At 36.9% G+C, this 27,483-nt stretch overlaps 1 protein-coding gene across 1 annotated transcript in view; it reads left to right on the top strand.

Annotated features, from left to right (window-relative positions):
• The first annotated feature begins 1,274 nt into the window (after positions 1-1,274).
• The window catches only part of PDE6C (phosphodiesterase 6C), an 83,105-nt gene continuing 56,896 nt past the window's right edge, over positions 1,275-27,483 (top strand). Inside the window, 7 exon segments of the mRNA XM_049790844.1 lie at positions 1,275-1,706; positions 9,713-9,865; positions 9,964-10,053; positions 10,286-10,426; positions 13,402-13,476; positions 14,657-14,721; positions 14,833-14,899. Of these exon segments, the coding sequence (XP_049646801.1) occupies positions 1,275-1,706; positions 9,713-9,865; positions 9,964-10,053; positions 10,286-10,426; positions 13,402-13,476; positions 14,657-14,721; positions 14,833-14,899 (1,023 nt within the window).

Below are 27,483 nucleotides of genomic sequence, written 5' to 3' on the forward strand. Positions count from 1 at the left end.
TGTTTGAGATATAAGCACTTAATATAAGCACTTAACTATATAAGGAACTTGGTTCATGAAATGTGTAGTTTAACTTTTTAGTGGCATAATGGTATTTAAATATTTGGGAAAATGTGCTTAATTGATATAAAAGCTCAATAAAGTGAACATTAAACAGAACTAAGTAGCAGTAAGTGTTCTTTCCACTCCAGAAGCTCTTGAGACATTATAGATCCTAGCAACAGTCAAGACAGGTATTACTGAGTAGTTTTCACAGTCTATGTGATGTAGCAAAAATGCATGAGCTTTGGCTATTGCTATTGAGGGAAAATTTGAAGTCAGTTGCATAGGTTTTTCTTTGTACTCATGACTTGAGAAGAGTGAGTATTAAAATATGGCTTGACTAGATGTGTTTTACATTTAATCAAATACTTTGCCAGTTCACTTTTCTAGTAAAATGCCTGAAATTTGCTCTTTTAAAATATTTCAGAGGTTCTAAATATTTTTGAGATCCAGCTTTCTAAAATAATGGGGAATTAAGAAGTGAGAGTTTTAGAGATTATTTTGGATAATCAAGGGACTTTTAAGTAAAGGAAAGATTTCTCATGTGGCTCAGTGGTAGAGTACTATCTACTGATGTTTGAGGTTTGATTTGCAGCACGAAAGAAAGAAAAGGAAAGAGAAAGGGAGGGAGATATACAAAGAAAAGGAATGAAAAATTAATATTAATGAAAGATTAATGTTGTACTGATACTAAATTTTTTCATTCCTATTAAAGGTGTTACATAAACAAATGGCCACTTGTGAGGTCTGAATAATCTGACTTTATATAGTTATTTTGAAGGAAGTCTTCAAATTGTCAACCCATGTAAATGTCAGTCACATTCTTGAGTATATGAGTCTTCATTGCTGTGGACAACCACTGCTGTGGCTGACATCTAATGATTATTTTCTTCAGTATTCACTTCAACTGTTCACTTGTAGATCTCAGATGCTATGCTTCTTTCTCTGAGGGTTTAAGAGCTAATAGTGCTTAGGGATTTGGTGTCCTGAAGTACTCTTTAATCTTATGCTTCCTGAATCCTACTGTAAGCCAGAACCTTCTGTCACATCTCTGGAATTACAGGCAATTTGAAAGCTCTGCTAAGCAACAATTCAGCGTGACCTTGGGGGGTTCTGCCAAGCACTTTTCGTCCTTGGGGTTCCTAGGTAACTGTTCCTCAGCAACTACTTCCTTGGATCTCTGCCCAGAGAAGTGCTCCGAGAATCTGTCTAGGGAAACTTCAGCTGGGGCCATGGAAGAGATGAGACAGGAAGCTGTGGAGAAATACCTGGAGGACCACCCAGAGTTTGCCCAGGAATACTTCCATAAGAGGTTGCTCATGGAGGGGCATTGGCCCGGGTTATCACCAGCTGAGGAGTCTTCCCTATTTGGTGAGCTGCTGCAGGCCCTGCAGGAGGAAGCTGGCAATCTGGAGCAGGGCATGCATCGGGCCCTGCAGAGGCTGGCACAATTGCTGTGTGCAGATCGATGTAGCCTGTTCCTATATAGAACCCGCAACGGCACGCCCGAAGTAGCCTCCAAGCTGCTCAATGTCTCCCCAACATCCAAGTTTGAGGATGACTTAGTGGTCCCTGACCAAGAAGTTGTGTTTCCATTAGACACTGGGATAGTGGGCTGGGTTGCCCACACCAAGAAACCTCTTCATGTCCCAGATGTGAAAAAGGTAGGTGGTTTTAGAACGGGAGATTGCTGAAAAGATGTCTTGGGAAGTCAGAGAGAATAAATGGGAAAGGGAGCTGAGAAACAGGATGGTTTCATCTTTGTAACTAATGTTTATTTTTCCTCTAACTTGGGGAGTCTGTGGGCAGAGTGGAAAAGAAACACCCAGATCAAGGACTGTCTGATTTAGCAAATGCAGCATAAGCTGTGCAGTTCATGTTTAGTTTCACATCAACAAATGCATCCTTTTTTTAAGTGCAAGAGTGTTCCTTGTAATAAATAGTATTTGGCATTTACTGGTGACCACACCCTGGCTGATGCCCTCCACATACTTAATTCATGACATTGCCTTTGAGTTCTAAACGACACAGGGCAACAACACAGGGCAGTATGGGATCACACCTCATGCCTCTCATCTACAATCTTTGAAGACACTATTCTTTTCTTTTCCTTACTCTTTTCTTATCAATCTTTCTTTTTTAAATAATATTTTATTTAAACACCTTGATTACAAACATGATTGTGGTTGTGTTTCTGTCATGTAAAGAATACCCCCATCACCTGTGCAACATTTCCATTACCAATGTCTCAAATCTCCCTCCTCCCCACCTCACCCCTGCCTGTACGCTAGACAGGCTTTCTATTTCCCTCATATATTCTCATTGTAAGGATAGTTCTCAATATAGTTATTTCTCTAATTAAACTCATCACTCTTTGTGGTGAGCTTCATGAGGTGAGCTGGAATCTCCGGTCTTCCTCTCCTTTGAAGACACTATTCTTGATATATAGCTCATAAATGGATGTTTTTGCTTTCCTAGACTAAAGTTACACAAAGAAGATACCAAATCTGAAAGTTCAGATGTCCACTTTTAAATCTTTACAATATGACCTTGGGTGATGAGGAAGCTCAGTTGACCATTCCAAACCCCATAGTATTTACCAAGAATGAATTCCAATCCTGTTAATGAGACATTTAGACCCTTCTAAAGACCTAGTGTATGCATTGTGCACTCTTTTAAAAACAGAAAGATCAACCTTAACATTGTGACATGTGTTCATTTAAGAAAAATGTATCACATGAAAATAAAAAGAAAGGGGGAAATACCTCATAATTCCTCTGCTCAGCAATAACCATTCTGAGCAGCCTTGAGTTTCTCTGGCCTGCTCTTTTTTCATACACATCTCCCATGAAACTGGTTTACTATTAACAAAAGGGGATGGAATGGAGTTGGTTAGAATCAACACCTGAAATGCTTTCTATGCAGAGAGACTGCTAGCTCTGGAAGGGGCAGCTGGAAGGGGAGGCTAATCCGATGCATGCTTTCTGAGGCTGTTCAAGGTGCCCTTGGGATTCATAAGGCACACAAGTTGTCAAATATTAGCAGCACCAAACAAACACTCAACAAACACTCACAGATGCAAGGGTTACTCATAGACACCAAAGAGTCTCCTCAGTCCTTTGCAAATTCTTCTTCCAGGAGGGTAAGCTTTTTGAGGACTTGCCTTGCAGGGAGTACCATGTGGGGGCCCTGCATCTCTAGGAGTAACTCTTTTGTTTGTTTGTTTGTTTGTTTGTGGACCACACCCAGCGGAGCTCAGGGGTTAATCCTGGCTCTGTGCTCAGAAATCACTCCTGGCAGGCTTAGGGGACCATATGGGATGCTGGGATCAAACCAAGGTCCATTCTGGGTCGGTAGCTTGCAAGGCTAAAACTGTACTGCTGTGTCATCACTCTGGCCTCTAGGAGTAACTCTTCACTCCAAGCACAGAGCTTGGGAGTAGTTCCCTGAGCAAAGCTGAGTATGACTTCTAAACCAAATAACCAACAAACAAGGTAGGCTTTTGAGGCACACTGCAGCTGCTGCAGGTGACTAATCTGATGAATGCCTTTAAGGCAGAGCCCTCTAGTCCCAGTTCTAAAATTATAACCACACCTGCGGAGGTGGGCTATATTGATGAATATATGCTTCTTGTGAGGCCCCCAATGAAGCCAAATTTCCTAAAACAAAAGATGAGAACATGCTGTGTAAGATTGTTAACTTTTCTTTACAACTTTTAATAGGAGATGATAAAATGACTTCTGCTGCTGACAATTTATTAATAAACCTAGTTCTCCTTGTTGAGGTGAGAATAGTAGAATGATACTAATTAAAAAGATCAGGCAGCCTCAGTCTGTTGACCCTGATGAGAGTCGGAAGAAGAGTGTCATCATTCTGTTCTCTTCTTTTCTGGAAATAGGACAGAGACACACACACCCTCCTGAGAAAAAAACAGGGGCCTGCATTTGCTCTTCATTTTCTATCCTATTTTAAGCATTTTTTGCTCCTTTTTTTGGTTCTTTTCAATTCTGAATATTCCTAAAAATAAAATTCAGTGCTTTAAAATAGTGATATTTTAAAATGCACATGAAATAACATTGAAAGTACACTATTAAAATATTGATGTATAACTTACAGATCAATTATACCAGACATCGATACATATCTGTAAAAAAAATATGGATTCAGAAAAATAGTATTCTTTGCATGCAGTTGGCCCCAGTTTGATTCCCGGCACTCTATATTGCCATCCCTCCTCCCAGCACTCTCAGTGATCCCTGAGCACAGAGCTAGGAGAAAGTTCTGAGTACAGCTGGGTATGGACCCAGCTCTTCTCTATTCCCCTCTTAAAAGAAAAACATTTAGGCTGTTTTAATTCAAAGTCACTGAATGGGCAGGAGTAGGGCATTTGCCTTGCACACAGCCAACCTGGGATGGATTTGAGTTAGATACCTGGTATCCCATATTGTCCCCCGAGCCTTCCAGGAGTAATCCCTGAGTGTAGCAGGGTGTGGCCCAAGCGCCACACACACACACACACACACACACACACACACACACACACACACACACACACACACACACACATCAAAGTCACTAGTTTATTGAGTGAACAAATCAATGAGGAAGATGTGAATTTCAAATCACTGTAAAAATTAAAATAGAGGTCTTCAGAGATGTTTAGAAACCAGCCAGGAATTGAGTTCAGGGGCACTGGATGTAGCCCAGAGTTCATGAATAAAATGGGATGGATTTGGATCAAGACTACCTTGTTCTGGAGCAGATTGCCTTGTGCACAGCAGGTAGAGTGCTTGCCTTGCACACAACTGACCCAAGTTTGAACCCAAACATCCTATAGAATACCCCGCCCCCAGCCCACTGGAAATGATACCTAAATGCAGTACAAGTAGTAAACCTTTAGTATCACCCATTGTGGCCCAAAAGCCAAAAGCCAAAAGCCAAAAAAAAAAAAAAAAATCAAGACTGCCTAACTCTGGAAAGAGTTCTTGCCACCCTCACTCTATTTTATAATCCTTTCAATGCATTTTAGTTATTGAGATTAAATCTACAATTTGAAAGGAGATAAAAATCTGTGTTTTAGAATAATTTTTAATCATTTATATTGCCCTTGAGAACTTTATTTTTGGGGCCAAACCCAGCCAATGGTTCCTCCCAACTCTGCATTCAGACCATATGCAGTGCCAAAAATGGAACATGCAAAGCAAGTGCCTTATCTCAGCCCAGCACTTGACAACTTTGAAATTTTTTTCTTATTCCAGATATTACTTGATTTTGTCAAAGACTTAATAGAGAAGGCAGGGATCATATTGTAATTTTAATTCATATATACAAGAAACTTCTCAGGGTTATTTAGGTAGGTTTGGGATCTTCTGATCCCATTTACACATATGATCTTTCACTACACTTCTCAGGTTGACAATGCAAGGTAAGAGTTGTGTGAAAGATAGTGGAAGGTAAGTTTTTCACACAAATAAGCTACTCCAACCTTGAATATCCATCTATAGGATGAGAGCTTGGGTGCAGCTCAAGATCTCAAACTGTGATGCACTGAGATTCTGTATCTGAGAAATGCAGGTGACATAATGCAGTTATTTAAAAGTTACAGGATTGTTAATAATAATTATTATAATAATATATTTATGCAAGAAGTTTGGGAGCAGACCAAACCAGATTAATGATTATTTCCTGCTTTTAAAATAGGTTAAAGAGAGGAGGACTTTTATAATAGGAAACTGGGAGCTCAAGTTAATCATTTCTTTTTTTTTTTTTTTTTTGTATTGGGAAAGCTGTTGACCAACTTTTTGGGTAGTGCTCATTCTGTCTAAGGTTTGAAAGAAAATAGGTTGGAGACTATGTTTTCAATAATTAACAAAGTGCTTATAGCTTTTTCCTCTTACTTCTTTCCTCTTATCTCTTTATGATTCCTGACAGCATAGCTGTATTCAGCACAATTTTTCAAAGCTAAAAAGATACGCAAGATCCAGGCATTCTTATACTCTAAACAATGTTCTCCAATTGCTTTCAGTGGCTTCTTAGAAATCAGGGGCAATTGTGAATTCAAGAAATATAGGATTTATTCAAAAACATTTTATTGAAGATTTTTTGAGCTAGTAAAAATTAAAAATCCCCAAGATATTAATAAAAAATCCATGAGACTCACTTTCCCTACTATTTATGTTATTTATCAGATGGTTTTATATTGGACTTTCCAAGACAATAATAAAGTATGACATTTTGAAGCATACCAATATTTTTTGATATTTCAAATATGTTTACCTTGTAGGTATGATAGCAATTCTTTTTTATTAATGTCTTTTTTAAACACCTTGATTACAAATATGATTGTAGTTGGGTTTTGGTCATGTAAAGAACACCGCCTTTCAACAGTGCAACATTCCCATCACCAATGTCCCAAATCTCCCTCCTCCCCATCCCACCCCCACTTGTACTCTAGACAGCCTTTCTACTTCCCTCATTCATTCACATTGTTATGATAGTTCTCAATGTAGTTATTTCTCTAACTGCACTCATCACTCTTTGTGGTGAGCTTCATGTTGTGAGCTGGATCTTCTGCCCTCCTCTCTTTTTGTACAAATAATCCAATTGAAGTTGAAAACATTTTCTTGTGGTTAGGATCTAGAGTAAAAGACATCAAGCTTCAGAGATACGTAGTGAAGTGTGCATCCTATGTTATGTGTTTCTGTTGTTCTGAGTACCTTTAGTGCCCAGGACTTCTGTCTGAATAAAGGTGATCATGGTGTATAATGGTAATAGGTTTAAAAGAAAACAGAATGTGAAGTGATCTGGACAAGCAGTGGATTAATCGAAAGAACCAAAATCTGGAAACTTCCTAACTTGAGAGCAATGAAGCAGAGAAAATTGGAAGCAAAGAGAACTAGTATAAAGTAGTTTGAACAGAAATGTACCCCGAAGTCATGAGACACAGTACTGGTGCTCAGGAGGGAGCATGCTCATTATATGAGAGACCTTATTTCTTCAGTGAGTTGAATTGCTTAGACAAGCTAAAACTACAAGCAAAATGTCTATTGTCAAAGAGATGAAACCATTTCTCACTTAGGAAGACTTTCCTACTCCCCAAAGTGCTTGTTTTGTATCCAAATATTTATTGAGGGACTCTACTATGTGAAAGTCATGTTTCTAACTTCTCTTTTGTTCATCTATTTCCACATCATGGTCTCTTGACAGTAAAAAATATCACTATCCTCATTGTCAGATTAGAAAACAAGAACTCAGGTGCTAAGAAGCTTGCCTTAGGAGATACTGAGGATACATAGAAGGTAAACTGGAGCCTGTTTTCAGCAAGTGAAATCTGACTCCATAGTTATGCAATTGCTCCAAAATAAAAAGTGGTTTGTGTATTGCTTATGCTAAGAAAGGTATTGAGGAGATCTGGGTTGAAAGATTGAGTGCATCTGATTCTTGAATAGCTCAGATTGTCTTTGTTTAATGATCTCAATTCTAGGGAATCTTAAGAGGAAATATTCACTCACAAAAAGCACAGATTACAGGGAAAGGTTGATTTCTCATAGTGATCAACCATTTGGTGAGATCTGTGAATCTGCCTTTATCTGTTGTTATTCTAAGGCACAACCCAGGATTGTTGCTCTGTGCAGAGATGTAACTTGTTATCTGGAGAAGATTCTGGACCAGAAGTCTTATACAGTGGGCTTTTAAACTAGAAAAACTAAAGTTCAGCTTTCAAGATGTGTGCTTTTCCTAGACCAGTGCTTCTCAATTATTTTCTGTCATGCCCCCCTAGGAAGGAGAAAACAATTTCTTTTTTTTTTTTTTTTTTTTTTTTTTTTTGTGGTTTTTGGGTCACACCCGGCAGTGCTCAGGGGTTATTCCTGGCTCCAGGCTCAGAAGTTGCTCCTGGCAGGCACGGGAGGACCATATATGGGACGCCGGGATTCGAACCGATGACCTCCTGCATGAGAGGCAAACACCTTACCTCCATGCTATCTCTCCGGCCCCGGAGAAAACAATTTCTGCGCCCCACCCCCCGTGCGACTGTAAATAGTATTTTTTTAAAAAAACTTTAACCTGCAAAACAAAAAATATATAAAATAATTTGACCTTATTTTTTAATCAGAGGGGATGTCTGGATTAATGGCTACAATGAGCACGTTTTACAACGCATAGCTTTTCTTTCTTTCCTTTTTTTTTTTTTTTTTTTTTTTTGTTTTTGGGCCACACCTGGCGGTGCTCAGGGGTTACTCCTGGCTGTCTGCTCAGAAATAGCTCCTGGCAGGCACGGGTGACCATATGGGACACCGGGATTCGAACCAACCACCTTTGATCCTGGATCGGCTGCTTGCAAGGCAAACGCCGCTGTGCTATCTCTCCAGGCCCAATGCATAGCTTTTCTAAGCGGGGTTTGAAGCAGGACACAGCAACTCTCAGCTCCAGAGACATACAGAGACATAAACATGAGGCTTAGCTTGTTATGACAGTGTTTTGCCGAGGTCAAACGCTTCTCCCTTTATGGGGCCTCACGCTCCCCGGGGGCCCCACTATTTGAGAAGCACTGTCCTAGACACACCATCAACATGAAGAAATACAAATAACACAACTTATGAAAGGACTGCCACATTAGTTTTGGCCAATAAGTCTCAGGACTAGGTTGAAAATTTTATTCTAATTAAAGAAAACTTTGGTTCAATGGGGAAATTGTAAGGACCCATGGAAGACTGCATCCACTCCCAACCCAGAGTAGATATTTTAGTGGAACATTAAATACTCAGTAGAATGAATGACTCTCTAATATGACAGTAAAAGTCAGAACTCTAGCCTTTTGTGAAAATACTGCACAAACTAATTCAGAAAACGTGCTTTTCACTTTAAGAAACCTATCACATATAAGTAAAAGAATTATTCTTGCAGCTTTGATTAAAGAATGATGGTGCTCTAGCATTGGAGAATCTAGAAGGTGAATTTGCCTCTATATAAATAAAGCAGTAGAAATGTTCATCCTAGTGCTACATTATTAAATTATTGTACAAAATTAGAAAAGTAAACTTTTGCCCAGGCATAGAGAAGTTATGGATGGAGACATAATGTGTAAGCAAGATTAGAAGTTTGGGGGATGGTTAGTTGTTCTTTTCATTGTTTTAGGGATTATATCTAATAGTACTGGGAGATGGCATGCAATGCTAGCAGGGAACTCAGGGCTTTACATCTACAAGCCATGTGCTCTCCAACTTGAGCCGTTTTCCCAGCTTTGTTAGTCTGTTTTTTTATGTTATACCCAACTGTTTTTCTTGTTTCAAGTGCACAGTTTACTTGTGTAAGTAGAGAGAAGAGTTATTTGAAATAGATTTACATCCAATCTGGTCTCTCCTTAACATACATCTTCTATTACAACCCCATGATTTTTCCTTGGCCTGTCACATCCCGTCCTTGACTCAGACTTCACTTTTCCCTCCTGGTCCAAACCCAGCCTGACCTAGATATATTACAGTGCAGGTGGGAAGTGCTCACCATGAAATGGGCAGTTTCATGTTGCGCAGCCCTAAAAAGGGGAGGCTCTACTGGGTTCTGTTAGTGTGAGTTATCTAGATTTGGGCTATAGAAAAAAATCTTTTTCTATTCTGAGATATCCCATTCATGCTTTTGTGTTGCTTGGAAAACATATGCTTCTATCTTTCAGAATAGCCATTTTTCTGACTTCATGGACAAACAAACTGGTTATGTGACAAGGAACCTGCTGGCCACACCGATCATGATGGGCAAGGATGTTCTTGCTGTGGTTATGGCACTTAACAAAGTAAATGGATCTGAATTCTCTAAACAGGATGAAGAGGTAACACTAAGCCTGGACATCCAGCCAGAGGCTCTGAAAGTCCAGATGTTTCATAAGAAAGATTTTAAACATCCCTTTCTTCTGTTTAACTTTCATAGGTCTTTTCCAAGTACATCAACATTGCTTCTGTCATCCTAAAGCTTCATCATACCAACTACTTGCATAATATTGAATCCCGAAGAAGCCAGGTAAAGGAAAAGTTACTCAGGGCACTTGAGAAATTCTAAGGGTCAGAGGGTCTATTAACCTGGAACTGTGAGTGAAGATATGAGAAATATACACTTCAGTCAACTATGTTTCTTATAAATATTGCACAATGCTTAGCAATGAGTATTTATTTTGTTTGATGTAGCCATACTTTCTTCTAATGTTCTTTGTGTAATGTATTTTTTCTGTTTTCTTTTTACTACCTAATTCCAGATCCTTATGTGGTCAGCCAATAAAGTATTTGAAGAGCTCACAGATATTGAACGACAGTTTCACAAAGCTCTCTACACCATTAGGCCCTATCTCAACTGCGAGCGGTACTCCATTGGACTTCTGGACATGACCAAAGAGAAGGTTCTTGTTGTTCCAAATAGTTCTTTTTTGCCTAAAATTTACCATAAAAAATGCACATTATGAAATGTGATTTATAATAAATTGTGATTTATAAATAAATATTGTGAAATTGTGATTTATAAATAAATATTTAAATAGATTATAATAAAATATTTATATAATAAATATATAAATTTATTTATAATAAGCAATGTTGATATCTGTTATTTTAGAGTACAGGAAATGCATGATATGTAAGTGTATAGTGAAGGTATTTGGGGGCAAGAAAGTTCAAGCCTAAATCTTGGTTTTAATGTTTGTCAGTTTCATATATCCTCAACAAGTAGTTTTTTTAAATTTATTAATAAATATTTTAGAGCATTTTTCAGGTTTATAAAAAGAATAAGTAAAAATGCTCAGCAATTCCCAAATATGCTCCCTTTCTTTCTGAAACCTCATTTCATTTTTCTATTAACACCTTTAATTTATGTGTTGTATTTGTTACATTTGATAGATCAGAGATTGACAGATTTTTATTAATCAATGCCAATAGTTACTCTTTTAAATACTTCTATGGGTCTAACACAAATATAATAATATTTTAATTATCAATGTAGTCACGTAAGAATAATATCATATAGTTGCCATTGATATAAGAATAACATCCCTACCATAATATTCTCTGTATATAAGTGATAAACTTGATAAGTGATGAAAAAAAACCCATACTAACATTCCCTTGTGTTCCTTCTTTGAACCTCTGTTCACTACTGTTTCTGTCCTCTCTATGGTTTGTTTTCGCCAAGTTGTCATATAATGAGTATTACACAGTACATTGTTTTTTATTTAAATATATGCATAAAACTCTGTCATTGACAGTACTGTAAATTATAATGCCTAAACAAAATTTGGGGGGAAATTTAGTACTTTTTTATTTTAAAAAGTACGTTGCTTTTCATGGTTTTGTTTGTTTGTTTGTTTGTTTTTGGACCACACACAGTGATGCTCAGGGGTTACTCCTGGCTGTGTGCTCAGAAATTGCTCCTGGCTTGGGGGACCATATGGGATACCAGAGATTGAACCCAGGTTTGTCCTGAATCAGCCTCATGCAAGGCAAATGCCCTACTGCAGCACTATTGCACCAGCCCCAGCATTGCTTTTTAAAATTGGGTTCTTTCCCATATACATATATATGAAAGAATCCATTATATATAAATATATATATTATATGTATAAGTATATATATTTATATATATAAAGTTACTCCAAAATATTTACTTGACTTTATCGGAGAATCTATTTTATAAAATAATATTTCATATATAGATATACTCGTTTTTATTAATTTATCTGTGACATCTTGGTTTCTTTCAACTTGGGAAATTACAAATAGTGCTACTATAAACATAATGTTCTTGTGTAAATTCCAAGGTGGATTCTTGTTGAAATATAGAGTAAAACTGTTTAGCTTTGCTAGGAACAGCCAGCATGAGAGTTTCTATTCTTCCATATCTTTACTGCTAACATTTGAAAATTTAAAACAATTATTTTAGCTATTTGAATAAGTATAGTCTTATCTCTGTGTTTTAATTTACAGTTGTTTCCTTGATATCATAAGACATAGAGCATCTTTTCATATACTTATTTGTTATCTCTCTACTTTTTATATGATTTTTTGGATTTGGTGGTGGGGGCACACTGGATGTGCTAGGGCCTATTCCTGGCAGTACTAGGAGACCCATAGATGTTTGGGATTGAACTGAAATTGGCTGGAAATAATACAAGAAAGAACCTAAACCCTGAGCTATCACTCTAGTTCCCATCTCTTTATTTTTTTGGGTGAAATAACTGTTCAAATTTTTCACTCACTTTGAGTTGTTTATCATTTAGTTGCAATAATTTTTTATATGTTGGATAGAAGTTCTAAATATATTTTGAAAATTATCTCTCCAAGTCTGACTTAATTTTTAATTCACTGAACAATATTTTTTGAAGAGTAGAAGTCTTAAATTTAACAAATTATAATTTTCTAATTCTTTCATAAATTGTGCCTTGGTTTTATATCCAAAAATCCTAACAAACCCAAATTCACCTTATACCTACATAAAATCATGTTTTCTTAACAAGGAAGAAGGGGAGAAGATAAGGTAATAAAGTGTTTGTAAGGCAACCAGTAGGGCTGTTGTCACTCTGGATGATCTTGGTCAAGCCCTTTAACCTACTGAATTTAGCTTATTTATCTAAAAAGGAACTGCTCATTGGAGAAGGGTTGTGTGCATTCTAGACTGAAACTCAACCATGAACAATTGTATAACCACAGTACTTAAAGTAATTATATTAAAAGTAAAGCAATAAAACATATCAGCATAAAAATAAAAAGAAACTGTTATAATCAACTGTGTCAGGGTAGGGCTCTGTATGTATTACTTACTAAATCCTCAATTTATATAACTCTATAATATAAATTATTTTATTTTCCCCATTTTACAGATGAAGTAGGTTTTTCCAGCTCTAAAAATATCAGAATTATATAAATTACACAAATTTAACACCTGAAATTTATGTAGAAATGACCCATTCTAATAGAAACTGAGTGGAGAATGAGAAAGACAGATGTGAAATAACAGGGACAGGATCTAAGGAGATACAGGTTTATTGGTAGTTTAAGAAAGGACAGAACTAAATATACAAATATCCAAATCCTGGAGTCAAAAATAATGAAATCATGAAACAAATTTTAACAATCAGATTTTAAAAGATACCTGTTATGGCTGGGGCAGGGTGGGTGTGGGGTATAAGATGGACTTGAAATATTGGGGGAGGGAGGTTGACACTAGTGATGGGGCTTATACTGAAACATTGTATATCTAAGACTTAAATTAAATAACTTTGTAAAACACAATGTTTAAAATAAAAATTAAATTAAAATAAAAAATGAATGACCCATCCTAAATCACAATATTTGTTTAATAATATTTAAATATATTTTCCTTCAGGAATTCTATGATGAGTGGCCAATCAAGCTTGGAGAAGTTGAGCCTTATAGAGGTCCAAAGACATCAGATGGCAGAGTAAGTGTACACATATTTCTTGGTTTCTTTCTTTTTAGGGAAAAGGTCACATATGTATGTGCTTAGGTTTTTTTTCCCCCTGGTTCTGCATTCAGGGATCATGCCTGACAGGTCTCAGGGGGCTATATAGGGTGTCAGGATCAAACCCAGGTTGGCTGCATGCAAGGTAAGTGCCTTACCAATTTCTGGCCCACTGTTCCTTGATGATGGCTCTGCAAGATACAGAGAACCCAAACCAAAGGGCAGCCATGCTGGAGGAAAAGTAACTAGCCTGAGAAAGCTTTGGTTCAAGTCTTACTCTTTTCTGGAAGATTCTGGACTAAAAGAAACAGCACTGGATAAGTAATTTGAAGTTTAAACCCCAGTTCTGCCCCCAATCTAGCTAGATGATTCTTGATAGAACCTCGTTTAGCCACCTTTTCTGTCAATATAGAAAGAGTCGTTGCTTGATGCATCAGTGGTTCACAATAGTGAAGGAGGTTCTTGAAAACACTTGCACAGCTTGTAAACACTGTACCCAGATCCTTTTTCAAATGTGCTGGACTAGAATTTCAGGGAGGGCAGACTAGAAGTACTTTTCCCCCCTGGACTTCCAGTTTACCAGGAGATGAAGCATCTTTTATCACCAAATCTCCAGCTTACAGGAAAAGGAAAGGAGTGGGATGGAGTGTGTTCAAGTCTCATGTTCTACATCTGCCCAAAGTAGAAAGACTAGTTCTCAAATCTCTTTCAGCTTTGAGTGCATATCTGATGAGTCCTCATTCTGAAGCACCTCTTCAAATAAGCCAGTGCTGGAAGGGCAAAGTACTCATTGTATAGCTGGGAAAGGAAAACATTGACTGAGATTGAGAAACAACATTACTTTTCCCCTTAAAGTTACATATCACATATTCCTGGCAATAGAAAGGTATCAGTTAAAAGTCAAATCAAGATAAGCCCAAGCACTATTAATGTGAACTTAACTTCTAACATTTAGTTTGTCATATAAACATCCAAAAGTGTTTCTAGTTTTATTACAAGCTTTGACTTAGTTCTTAAGTAATTTCAATTTTACTATACAGACAAATATTATTAGGAAATGAGGTTTAATTTGAGTGAGATTAATAGTTTGAGTTTGTCAATGAAAAGTGTTTTTCTTGGAGGATCTAATTATTCTCATAATGTCTCCCTTTTTTCTTAGGAAGTCAACTTTTATAAAATAATTGATTACATTTTACATGGAAAAGAAGATATCCAAGTAATTCCGTGAGTGTTGTTACAATGAAACTGTAGTGATCATCTTTTTTTAGTTACATATCATGCATTTTTCTGAAGAGCAATGATTTCTTTCTTCTTTTTTTCTTAACCTTCCTCAAGGACACCTCCTGCAGACCATTGGACTCTTGTTAGTGGTTTACCAACATATGTTGCTGAAAACGGATTTGTAAGTTATTGAACACATTTAAATCTTATGAAACTCTTATTGGCTCAGAGATGGAAGTAATTACAAAATCAAGAATGTGTCAGATAATGGGCCAGAGAGATAGCACAGTGGTAGGGAATTTGCCTTACATACAGCCGATTAAGAATGTGCCAGAAAAGAAAACGATGATCATTTTCTTTGAAAAAGACATAGGAGAAAGGAATAATATTAGGTCACTGAATGTAAATTAATAAGAAACTGCGAACTTGCAAAAACTTAGGGACTGAAGATATTGCACAGAAAGTAAGATACTTGCCTTGCACAAGCCAGACTTGGGTTTGATCCCTGCCACCACATATGGTTTCTCAAGCCCTGCCAGAACTGATACTTGAGCACAGAGCCAAGAGTAAATTCTAAGTATCATTAAGTGAGGCCTCAAACCAACCAACAGAACAATTAAACTATATGGGAAAATAACATGAAGGAGAGTTGTTCACCCTCAAATGTTATTCTGTAGTCACATGTCTTTGCAATATCTGTTGTTCATCCTGGGCTTAATTCAGTCAGTTTCCTTTGTTCAAGACTTTTGAAGCATGAAAAATTATTGTAAAAATAAAAAACATTTAAGGAGAAAATGATCCCTGATTATAATATAAAATGTAGTGAGTTGAAGTGAATGTTTTTCCCCTTGGCCTTTCAGCTTAGGTAGGAAGGATGGACAGTGGGCTCAGTCACTGAAAAAAAATCACATTTGGGAAAACAACAAAAAAGAGTCTACAGGAGGGCTCAAAGGGTAAAGGTCTATGGTTAGAACTTTCTTACTGAACTACAACCAGACTTACTTCATCTTCATGGATTATTTCTATCTCCTGGGATTTTCTATTATCTGTGTACTTTTGTTGCCATAAATTCCACCCTAAAGATTGTTCAGTACTTTGAACATTTCTTTATATTGATTATTTTAATGTCTTCAAATCCAAGTTCCTGAGAAATATTTAAAACATGCATTTGTATATTTGTTTTTCTTCAATGTGTACCTTTATCAGCATTCATTCATCTCCAGTTATTATGTCAGAGGACACATGATGAATGGAGTCCCTCAAGGGACACAATGAAGCAACATTGAGTTTATCTAGTGATTTTTTTCTGTGAAGATTTGCCTCTCCTTGAATAAAAAAATGTTGGTGTTCAGAATAGTGACAGAATAAGAAAAATTCTGTATAACTTTCTATGTCAGGCTTTTAAGACAAGTTCTAAACTTTGGAGTCAGTGTTAAAAAAGACCAGATAGGTTCAACTGAGTGGTGTGTTACCTTTTCCTAAAGAGGGAATCAATAAAATGTTATGTAACCATTTCTTTTAAAAATAAACAGTAGAGGAACCGGAGTGATAGCACAGCGGTAAGGCATTTGCCTTGCACGTGGCCAACTTGGGACGGACCTGGCACCCATATGGTTCCCTGAGTCTTTCAGGAGTGATTTCTGAGCTCAGAGCCAGGAGTAACCCCTGAGTGCCGCTGTGTATGACCCCCACAAAAAAGAATAAACAGTAGAGCATGGCTGCTCTGCTCTGCAGCTGCACTTTCCTCTAGTCAATGAACTTCAGTACAACACAAAAACACTGCAAAAGTCCAAATGGGGAAACAACACTGAAACTCACAATGCTTCGAGAATGAAGATTGTACTTCTGAAGATCCACTTAATACTAGCCGTCTATAAAGCCTCTCCAATAAGGACTTTAGAAAGGAAATGTTGAGAATTTGCAAAGAGCTCAAAGAAATGATGGAATGAACTGAATGAACAGCAAATAAGACTCAAGAGAATAGAAATTAGAAAACTTCAAACAGAAATAACAGACTGAATAAAACTAGGTAGGCAAAATGAAAAACTCACTGGAAGGCCTCAGAAGCAGAGTAACAGTTGATTAGGGAAAAAATCATAATATCAAAGCATAACATTTTCATATAGTAGAACATTTTGGAAAATAACCTTAAAGAAAAACAACAGAAGATGAAAAAATCCTCAGGGCCAGAGAGATAGCACTGCTGTAGGGAATTTGCCTTGCACACAGAAGACCTAGGACAGATGGTGATTTGAATCCTGGTATCCCATGTAGTCCCTCATGCCTGCCAGGAGCAATTTCTGAGCAAAGAGCCAGGAGTAACCCCTGAGTGCCTCCAGGTGTGACCCAAAAATTAAAAATAAATAAATGAAGCATTAAAAAAATCCTCAAAATAAGCAAAGAGATGACAATAAAACTCTGGGATAAATTCAATAGAAACAACGTATGAATCATTGGAGTCCCAGAGACCAAGGAGAAAAATCCCCATGAAGAATCAAGAGTTAAAGACATCATTGCTGAGAGTTGTCAGTCAAAGCTGTGGAGTGCATGTATCTACATTGTGGATGCCCTAAGAGTACTAACTAAAAGAGAACCAAAGTAAATCAACTCAAGGCACATCCTTAGTCACAATGATGAAAACCATATAGAGTTATAGAATACTAAAAAGCAGCAAATAAAAAGGGAAAATTACATATAAATATACAATCCTTAAGATTTGCAGCAGATTTATTTCAAGTAGCCCTCCATTCCTGAAAGCAGTGGTGGAATATAGTGGGGAAAAAATCAACAAAATGAATGCTTTTCCTAGAATAATTCACCCAGCCAGACTTTCATTCATGTCCTCAGAAGAATACACAGCTTCGAAGATAAACAGCTCAGAAACTTTGTAGACTTAAAAGCAACATTAAAAGAACTGAAGGGTATACTTTATGGAAAGGCAGCACAACATACACATCAAACTCTTAGAAAAAGATAATACTTAAAAGGGGTCCTGACTGTGAGAAACTGGTGAGTGCTCGTCTGTGTGTGTTTGTTTTCCTGTCCTGTCCTCCTGAAACCTCTTGGAGAGGACCAAAAATTGTCCCAGAAAATTAGATCTCCCAGAGGCTCCAGAAGAGCACAGCCACTCCGAAGCTGCCATGCGCTCTTTTTAATGAAAGAATGCTACTGCAATAAGAAGAAAAAAATCACACTAAGAACTGTGCCCAGCATTTCTCCCCAGACAGTCTTCTCTGTTGCGTACTCAGGCCTAAAATTTGATCCTGTGTGAGGCTTCATCCATGGCAGGGCTCCCCTTCCTGGAGGCAAGTCGACCCACCCAGAAAGGGCAGAGCCAGAGGAACATGGCCACGCACATCATTTAGCCAATGAATACCACCACAACACATAGAAAAATCCACAATACAAGTGTGACAATGGGGAAACAACGCAGGCTAGCATCAGACATAGAGAATGAAGATGACAATTCTGATGACCAGATAATGACCAGCCAACTAATCAACCTCTCAGATAAGGACTTTAGACTAGCAATATGGAAGATGCTCAAAGAACTCAAAGAAATCATGGATTGAGTTGAACAGAACACTAATAAGAACCAAGAAAATATGAAGACAGAAATCACAAAACTCCAAACTGAAATAACAGGTCAAACAACAGGCCTGAAAACTCAGTAAATGAACTGAATGACAAAATGGATAAGCTCTCTAACAGGGTAACAGAAGCTGAGAATAGAATTGGTGCTGTGGAAGATGAGATAAATAACAACTCCATACAGCGGGAGAGACTGGAAAAAAATTAAAGCAAATGAACAGACAATGGAAAAATTAGTCAAAGAATGGGAACAGATGAAAATAGAAGTCTATGATAAGCTCAACAGAAACAACTTAAGAATCATTGGATTCCCAGAGACACAGGAAGAAAATTTCCAGGAAGAATCAACGGTCAAGAACATCATTAAAGAGAAACTTCCAGAGTTAAAGAATATATGCAATCAAATCCTGCATGCCCAGAGTACCAAACAAAAGAGACCCCAGAAAAAATACCCCAAGACACATCCTAGTCACAATGACGAATCCCACAGATACAGAAAGAATTCTGAAAGCAGCATGATCAAAAAGAGAAATTACATTCAAGGGAATATCCTTGAGATTTACAGCAGACCTGTCACCAGAAACACTCAAGGCCAGAAAGCAGTGGTGGGACATAGTGAAAAAACTCAATGAAATAAATGTTTCGCCTAGAATACTGTACCCAGGAAAACTCACTTTCAGATTTGACGGAAGAATACATGGGCCTAAGACAAACAACAGCTCAGAAACTTTACAGACTCAAAACCAGTCTTAAGAGAAAAACTGAAAGACCTAATTTAGACAAGACTGACCAAAAGACACACCAAATTTTGAATATAAAGATGGCATTAAATCCGAGGACAATTCTTTCTCTCAATGTCAATGGACTAAATGCACCAGTTAAGAGGCACAGAGTGGCTAAAGGTGTCAAAAAACTCAATCCAACCTTCTGCTGCCTACAAGAAATACACCTGAATAGTCAGAACAAACATAGACTCAAAATAAAAGGCTGGAGGAAAATTATCCAAGCAAACAACACCCATAAAAAAGCTGGAGTGGCCATACTAATATCAGATGATGCAAAATTTATACTCAGAAAAGTTGTAAGGGACAAAGATGGACATTTTGTATTAATCAAGGGGTATGTACAGCAGGAAGAAATCGCTCTCCTAAACATATATGCATCAAATGAGGGGCCAGCAAAATATTTAATACAATTGTTGACAAATCTGAAAAATAATATCAATAACAACACAATAATTGTGGGGGACCTCAACACGGCTTTGTCAACACTGGATAGGTCAACCAGACTAAAACTCAACAAGAATATACTATATACTAGACCTGAGAAGAGAAATGGGAAAAAGAGGCCTAGTGGATATATATAGGACACTCCATCACCAGAAACCTGGATACATATTCTTCTCCTATGGACATGGGACATTCTCCAGGATAGACTACATGCTGGCACATAAAACATACCTTCATAATATCAAGAAGATAGAAATTTTGCAGGCTACCTTCACTGACCACAAGGCTCTGAAATTATATATGAATTCCAAAGGGACACAGAAGAAAAACTTTAACACCTTGGAAGTTAAACAGCCTCATACTGAATAACCAGTGGGTCCAAGATGAAATCAAAGAGGAAATCAAAACTTTCCTGAAAACAAATGATAATAAAAACACAAACTATCAGAACTTATGGGACACAGCAAAAGCAGTACTGAGAGGAAAATTTATAGCTTTGCAAGCACACATCAGGAAGGAAGAAGGGGCCTACCTGAATAGCTTAATGATGCAGCTCATAGAATTAGAAAGTGCTTAACAAAAGGACCCAAAAATAGGGAAACAGAAGAAAATAACAAAGCTGAGAGCAGAAATCAATGAAGTAGAAACCCAAAAAACAATCCGAAAGATCAACAAAAGAAGAAGTTGGTTCTTCGAAAAAATAAACAAGATTGATAGACCACTGGCAAACCTAACAAAGAAAGAGAGAGAGAGAAACTTGATAACTCGTATTAGGAATGAAAAAGGAGAGATCACTACTGATATGGCAGAGATTCAAAGAGTAATCAGAAACTACTTTAAGAAACTCTACGCCACTAAAAATGAGAACCTGGAAGAAATGGATAAATTCTTGGACTCTTATAATCTTCCACGGTTGAATGAAGAGGATTTAGCTTATCTAAACAGCCCCATCACCATTGATGAAATTAAAACAGTAATCAAATGTCTCCCGAAAAACAAAAGCCCAGGCCCAGATGGATTCACTAATGAATTCTTTCAAACTTTCCAAGAGGAACTACTACCAATCCTGGCAAGACTCTTTCATGAAAGCCAAAAAACGGGAACACTTCCAAATAGCTTTTATGAAGCCAACATCACCAGACAGAGATGCCATGAAAAAAGAAAATTACAGACCAATATCGCTGATGAATGCAGATGCAAAGATCCTCAACAAAATCCTGGCAAATAGGATTCAATGTCTCATTAAGAAGATCATCCACTATGATCAAGTAGGTTTCATTCTAGGAATGCAAGGATGGTTTAACATTCATAAATCTATCAACATCATACACACATCAACAACAAGGAAAATGAAAATCACATGATCATATCAACAGATGCAGAGAAAGCATTTGATAAGGTCCAACACCCATTCTTGATCAAAACTCTCAGCAAGATGGGAATGAAAGGAACCTTTCTCAATATAGCTAAAGCCATCTACCACAAGTCAGTAGCAAATATTATCCTCAATGGAGAAAAACTAAAAGCCTTCCCTCTAAATTCTGGCACAAGACAAGGCTGTCCTCTCTCACCACTCCTATTCAACATAGCACTGAAAGTACTCGCTATAGCGATTAGGCTAGAAAAAGATATCAAGGGAATCCAGATAGATAAGGAAGAAGTCAAGCTCTCGTTGTTTGCAGATGACATGATACTCTACTTAGAAAACCCTAAAGACTCTACCAAAAAGCTTCTAGAAACAATAGACTCATATAGCAAGGTGGCAGGCTACAAAATTAACACACAAAAGTCAATGGCCTTTCTATACACCAATAGTAATAAGGAAGAAATGGACATTAAGAAAACAACCCCATTCACAATTGTGCCATACAAACTCAAATGTCTTGAAATCAACTTGACTAAAAATGTGAAGGACCTATACAAAGAAAACTATAAAACTCTGCTCCAAGAAATAAGAGAGGACACGCGGAAATGGAAGCACATACCCTGCTCATGGATTGGCAGGATTAACATAATCAAAATGGCAATACTCCCCCAAACATTGTACTGATTTAATGTGATCCCTCTAAAGATACCAATGACATTCTTCAAAGAAGTGGATCAGGCACTTTTGAAATTCATTTGGAACAATAAACACCCTAGAATAGCTAAAGCAATCACTGGGAAAAAGAATATGGGAGAAATACTTTCCCCAACTTTAAACTTTACTACAAAGCAATAATTATCAAAATAACATGGTATTGGAATAAAGACAGGCCCTCAGATTAGTGGAATAGGCTTGAATACTCAGAGAATGTTCCCCAGACATACAATCGCGTAATTTTTGATAAAGGAGCAAGAAATCCTAAACGGAGCAAGGAAAGCCTCTTCAACAAGTGGTGTTGGTACAAGTGGCTAGCCACTTGCAAAAAATTGAACTTAGACTCCCCAGTTAACATCATGTACAAAGGTAAAATCCAAATGGATTAAAGACCTCGATACCAGACCCCAAACCATAAGATACATAGAACAACACATAGGCATAACACTCCAGGACATTGAAACTACAGGCATCTTCAAGGAGGAAACTGCACTCTCCAAGCAAGTGAAAGCAGAGATTAACAGATGGGAATATATTAAGCTGAGAAGCTTCTGCACCTCAAAGAAAATAGCACCCAGGATACAAGAGCCACCCACTGAGTGGGAGAAACTATTCACCCAATACCCATCAGATAAGGGGCTAATCTCCAAAATATACAGGGCACTGACAGAACTTTACAAGAAAAAAACATCTAATCCCATCAAAAAATGGGGAGAAGAAATGGAAAGACATTTTGACAAAGAAGAAATACAAATGGCCAAAAGACACATGAAAAAATGCTCCACATCACTAATCATCAGGGAGATGCAAATCAAAACAATGATGAGATACCACCTCACACCCCAGAGAATGGCACACATCATAAAGAATGAGAACAAACAGTGTTGGTGGGGATGTGGAGAGAAAGGAACTCTTATCCACTGCTGGTGGGAAAACCGTCTGATTCAACCTTTATGGAAAGCGATATGGAGATTCCTCCAAAAACTGGAAATCGAGCTCCCATATGATCTAGCTATACTACTCCTAGGAATATACCCTAGAAACACAAAAATACAATACAAAAATCCTTTCCTTATACCTATATTCATTGCAGCACTATTTACCATAGCAAGACCCTGGAAACAACCAAAATGCCCTTCAACAGGTGAATGACTAAAGAAACTTGGAACATATACACAATGGAATATTATGCAGCAGTCAGGAGAGTTGAAGTCATGAAATTTTTCTATATATGGATGTACATGGAATCTATTATGCTGAGTGAATTAAGTCAGAGAGAGAGAGAAAAACACAGAATGGTCTCACTCATCTATGGGTTTTAGAAAAATGAAAGACATTCTTGCAATAATAATTTTCAGACACAAAAGAGAATAGGGTTGGAAGTTACAGCTCACCTCATGAAGCTCACCACAAACAGGGATGAGTTTGGTTAGAGAAATAACTACATTTTGAACTATCCTAATAATGAGAATGTATGAGGGAAATAGAAAGCCTGTCTAGAATACAGGCAGGGGTTAGGTGGGGAGGAAGGAGATTTGGGACACTGGTAATGGGAATGTTGCACTGGTGATGGGTGGTGTTCTTTACATGACTGAAACCTAAACACAATCATGTATGTAATCAAGGTATTTAAATAATATATATATATATATATAAATGAGCATGCCTAAAAATGCTTTTGATTCTATGCTGAAGGACAGAATCAAACACACTAAAAAAAAGATACTTAAAAAAGATAATAATAAAATATAATAATTATATTATAATAATACAAATATAAACAATACATGAATAAATATAAATAATAAAAATAAATATATAAATAAATATTAAAATATAATAATAAAAATACTTAAAATACTTTAAATAGATAATAATAAAAAGTCTCATGACAATCATCTCTTTTAATACCAACAGGCTTAATGCACCAGTTAAGACACAGAGGGCAAAACAGATAAAAAAAAATTGATCTACATTTTATGCTTGCAAGAAACACATCTGAATAGTCAAGAGTAAACATAGACTCAAAATCAAAAATTGGAGGGCAATCCTTTAAGCAAGCAACTCCCAGAAAATCACTGGAAAGGCCATATGAATATCAGAGGACATAGACTTTTGCTTTAAAAAGTTTTGAGAAAGGCTGGAGAAATGGCACAGCGGTAAGGCGTTTGCCTTGCAAGCAACAGCTGATTCAGGATGGACAGTAGTTCAAACCATGGCATCCATATGGTCCCCCGTGCCTGACAAGAGAGATTTCTGAGTGCAGAGCCAGGAGTAACCCCTAAGCTCTCCTGAGTGTGAGCCAACCCCTCCACCCCCAAATAAGGTTATAAGAGAGGCTGGAGCAATAGCACAGCAGTAGGTTGTTCGCCTTGCACATAGCTGAACCGGATGAACCTGAGTTCTATCACCATTGTCCCATTTGGCCCCCCAAGCCAGTGCATGGTCAGGAGTAACCCCTGAGTATCACTGGATGTGTGTGGCCCAAAAACCAAAAATAAAGTTAAGAGACAGAGATGGACATTTTTTTTAATAATCAAGGGTTGTGTACATCAGGAAGAAATAAAACCCCTACATAAATGAGAGACCAGCAAAATACTTAAAACAATTGCTAATAGACTTAAAAAGAATGACAACAGTAGCAACACATATTAATATGAGATTCAGCACCACCCTCTCATTTCTTGATGGAACAACCAGGCTAAAATATAACAAGGATATACTGGCTTTGAATAAATAAATGGAAGAAAGCTTTTCATCCCCAGAAAGCTGGATACACATTCTTTTCCAAAGCATGTGGAAATTCTCCAAAAAGACAGCATGCTGGTGACTAAACATACATCCATAAAATTAAGAGGATAGAAAGTAAATCAACTATCTTCTCACATCATGATGCATTGAAAATAGAAGTAAATTACAAACAGACATGGAGAAACAACTTAAACACCTGGAAAATAAACAGCTCATAAATAAATGTTTAAAAAAAAATAAAAAGAATTCAAGGACATCCAATTAGGAATGGAAGAAGTCAGGCTTGCACTGTTTGCAGATGACATGATACTATATTTAGAAATGCTAAAGGCTGTCAATAAGCTTCTAGAAAAATAGATATGTATAGTAATGTAGCAGGCTACAAAATTAATAGGCAAAATCAATGACTTTTCTATATGCAAGTAATAAAAAAGAAGAAAAAGACAGTAAAAATCATCCCATTTAGAAAAATCAACTACCTTGGATTTAACTTAAAGAAGTAAAAGATTTATACAAAGAAAACTACAAAACACTGCTTCAAGATATCAAAGAAGACACAAGTAAATAAATACATGAGTAACTGGATACATATACCTTGCTCATGGGTTGGAAATACTAACATAATTAAAAATTACAATACATTCCACAGCCTTGTGCAGAGTTAATGTAATCCCTATAAGATACCCAAGACATTTTTCAAAGAAGTGGATAAACACTTTTTATTATTTTTTATAAGAATATATTTATTTAAGCACCATGATTACAAATATGTTTGTAGTTGGGTCGTCATAAAAAGAACACCCCTTTCACCAGTGCAACATTCCCGCCATCAATGCCCCCCATCTCCATCCTTCCCCACCCCCTGATTGTATTCAAGACAGACATTCTACTTTCCTCATTTGTTAACATTGTCATGATAGTTGTTAGGGTAGTTATTTCTCTAACTGCACTCACCACTCTTTGTGATAAGCTTCATGCTCTGGATCAGTCCTTCCAGTCCTCATCTCTATTGTCTCCGGGGATTATTTCAATAATGTCTCTTATTTTTCTTAAAACTCATAGATAAGTGAGGCTATTCCATGTCTATCTCTTTTCCTCTGACTTATTTTCATTCTGCATAATAGTTTTCATGTCCATACATGTATAGGAAAATTGCACAACTTCATCTCTCTTGATAGGTTCATAATATTCCCTTGTATATATGAACCACAGATTCTTTAGCCATTCATCTGTTGAAGGGCATCTTGGTTGTTTCCAGATTCTGGCTATTGTAAATAGTACTGCAATGAATATAGCTGTGCAGAAGGCATTTTGTATTGCATTTTTTTGTTCCTATGGTATATCCCTAGTAGCTGAATCATATGGGAGCTCAATTTCAGATTTTTGAGGAAACTTCAATATTTTTTCATAAAAGTTGTTCTAGACAGCATTCCCACCAGCAGTGAATGAGAGTTTCTTTCTCTCCATATTCCCGCCAGCACTTATTGTTCTTATTCTTTGTGATGTGTGCAAATCTCTGTGGTGTGAGATGCACCTCCTGTTGTTTTGACTTACATTTTCTGAATGAGAAGAACAAAAGAAGAAAAATATAAAGAAAGAGAGAGAGAAAGAAAGAGAGAAAGAAAGAGAGAAAGAATGAAGAAAGGAAAGAAAGAAAGAAAGAAAGAAAGAAAGAAAGAAAGAAAGAAAGAAAGAAAGAAAGAAAGAAAGAAAGAAAGAAAGAAAGAAAGAAAGAAAGAAGGAAGGAAGGAAGGAAGGAAGGAAGGAAGGAAGGAAGGAAGGAAGGAGGAAGGAAGAAAGAAAGAAAGAAAGAAAGAAAGAAAGAAAGAAAGAAAGAAAGAAAGAAAGAAAGAAAGAAAGAAAGAAAGAAAGAAAGAAAGAAAGAAAGAAAGAAAGAAAGAAAGAAAGAAAGAAAGAAAGAAAGAAAAAGAAAGAAAGAAAGAAAGAAAGAAAGAAAGAAAGAAAGAAAGAAAGAAAGAAAGAAAGAAAGAAAGAAAGAAAGAAAGAAAGAAAGAAAGAAAGAAAGAAAGAAAGAAAGAAAGAAAGAAAAGAGTAAAATGTCTCCCATATTCAGGTGGCAGAGAGGTGTGTGGGTGAGAAAGACTGGTGACACTGGTCACTGGAAAAGTGGACACGTAAAGGCTGGTGTGCATTTTATGCACATGGTACTTTAGTAAAGTTAAAAAAGAATAAACAGTAATTAGTGCCCCATAAACAAATATCTTGGGGTCAACTTGACTAAAGGGGTGAAGGACCTATACAAAGAAAACTACAAAACCATGCTTCAAGAAATAAGAGAGGACACAAAGAAATAGAGATATATACCCTGCTCATGGATTGGCAGGATAAATATAATTAAAATGGCAATACTCCCCAAATTGTATAGATTTAATGCAATCCCTCTAAAGATACTTATGACATTTTTCAAAGAAGTGGATCAAACACTCCTAAAATTCAGAACAATAAACACCCACAAATAGCTAAAGCAACCCTTGGGAAAAGGAATATGGGAGACATTACTTTCCCCAATTTTAAACTGTACTACAAAGCAGTAGTTATCAAAACAGCATGATATTGGGATAAAAACAGATCCTCATATCAGTGGAATAGACTTGAGTATTCGGAGAATATTTCCCAGACATACAATCAATTAATCTTTGATAAAGGGGAAAGAAATCTAAAATGGAGCAAAGAAAGCCTCTTTAACAAGTGGTGTTGGCACAACTGGTTAGCCACTTGCAAAAAAGCGAACTCAATCCCCTATCTAACACCATGCACAAAGATCAAATCCAAATGGATTAAAGACCTTGATAGCAGGCCTAAAACCATAAGATATATAAAACAACACATAGGTAAAACACTACATGAGATTGGAACTAAAGGCATCTTCAAGGAGGAAACAGCACTCTCCAAACAAGTGGAAGGAGAGATAAACAGATGGGAATATATTAAACTGAGAAGCTTCTGCACCTCAAAGGAAAGATACAAAAGCCACCCACAGAATGGGAGAAACTATTCACCCAATACCCATCAGACAAGGGGCTAATCTCCAAAATATACAAGTCCACACTTGTTGATGCTCAGAGGTTACTCCTAGCTCTACAGTCAAAAATC

This window comes from Suncus etruscus, chromosome 17 (genome assembly GCF_024139225.1).
Source record: "Suncus etruscus isolate mSunEtr1 chromosome 17, mSunEtr1.pri.cur, whole genome shotgun sequence".
NCBI lineage: Eukaryota > Metazoa > Chordata > Mammalia > Eulipotyphla > Soricidae > Suncus > Suncus etruscus.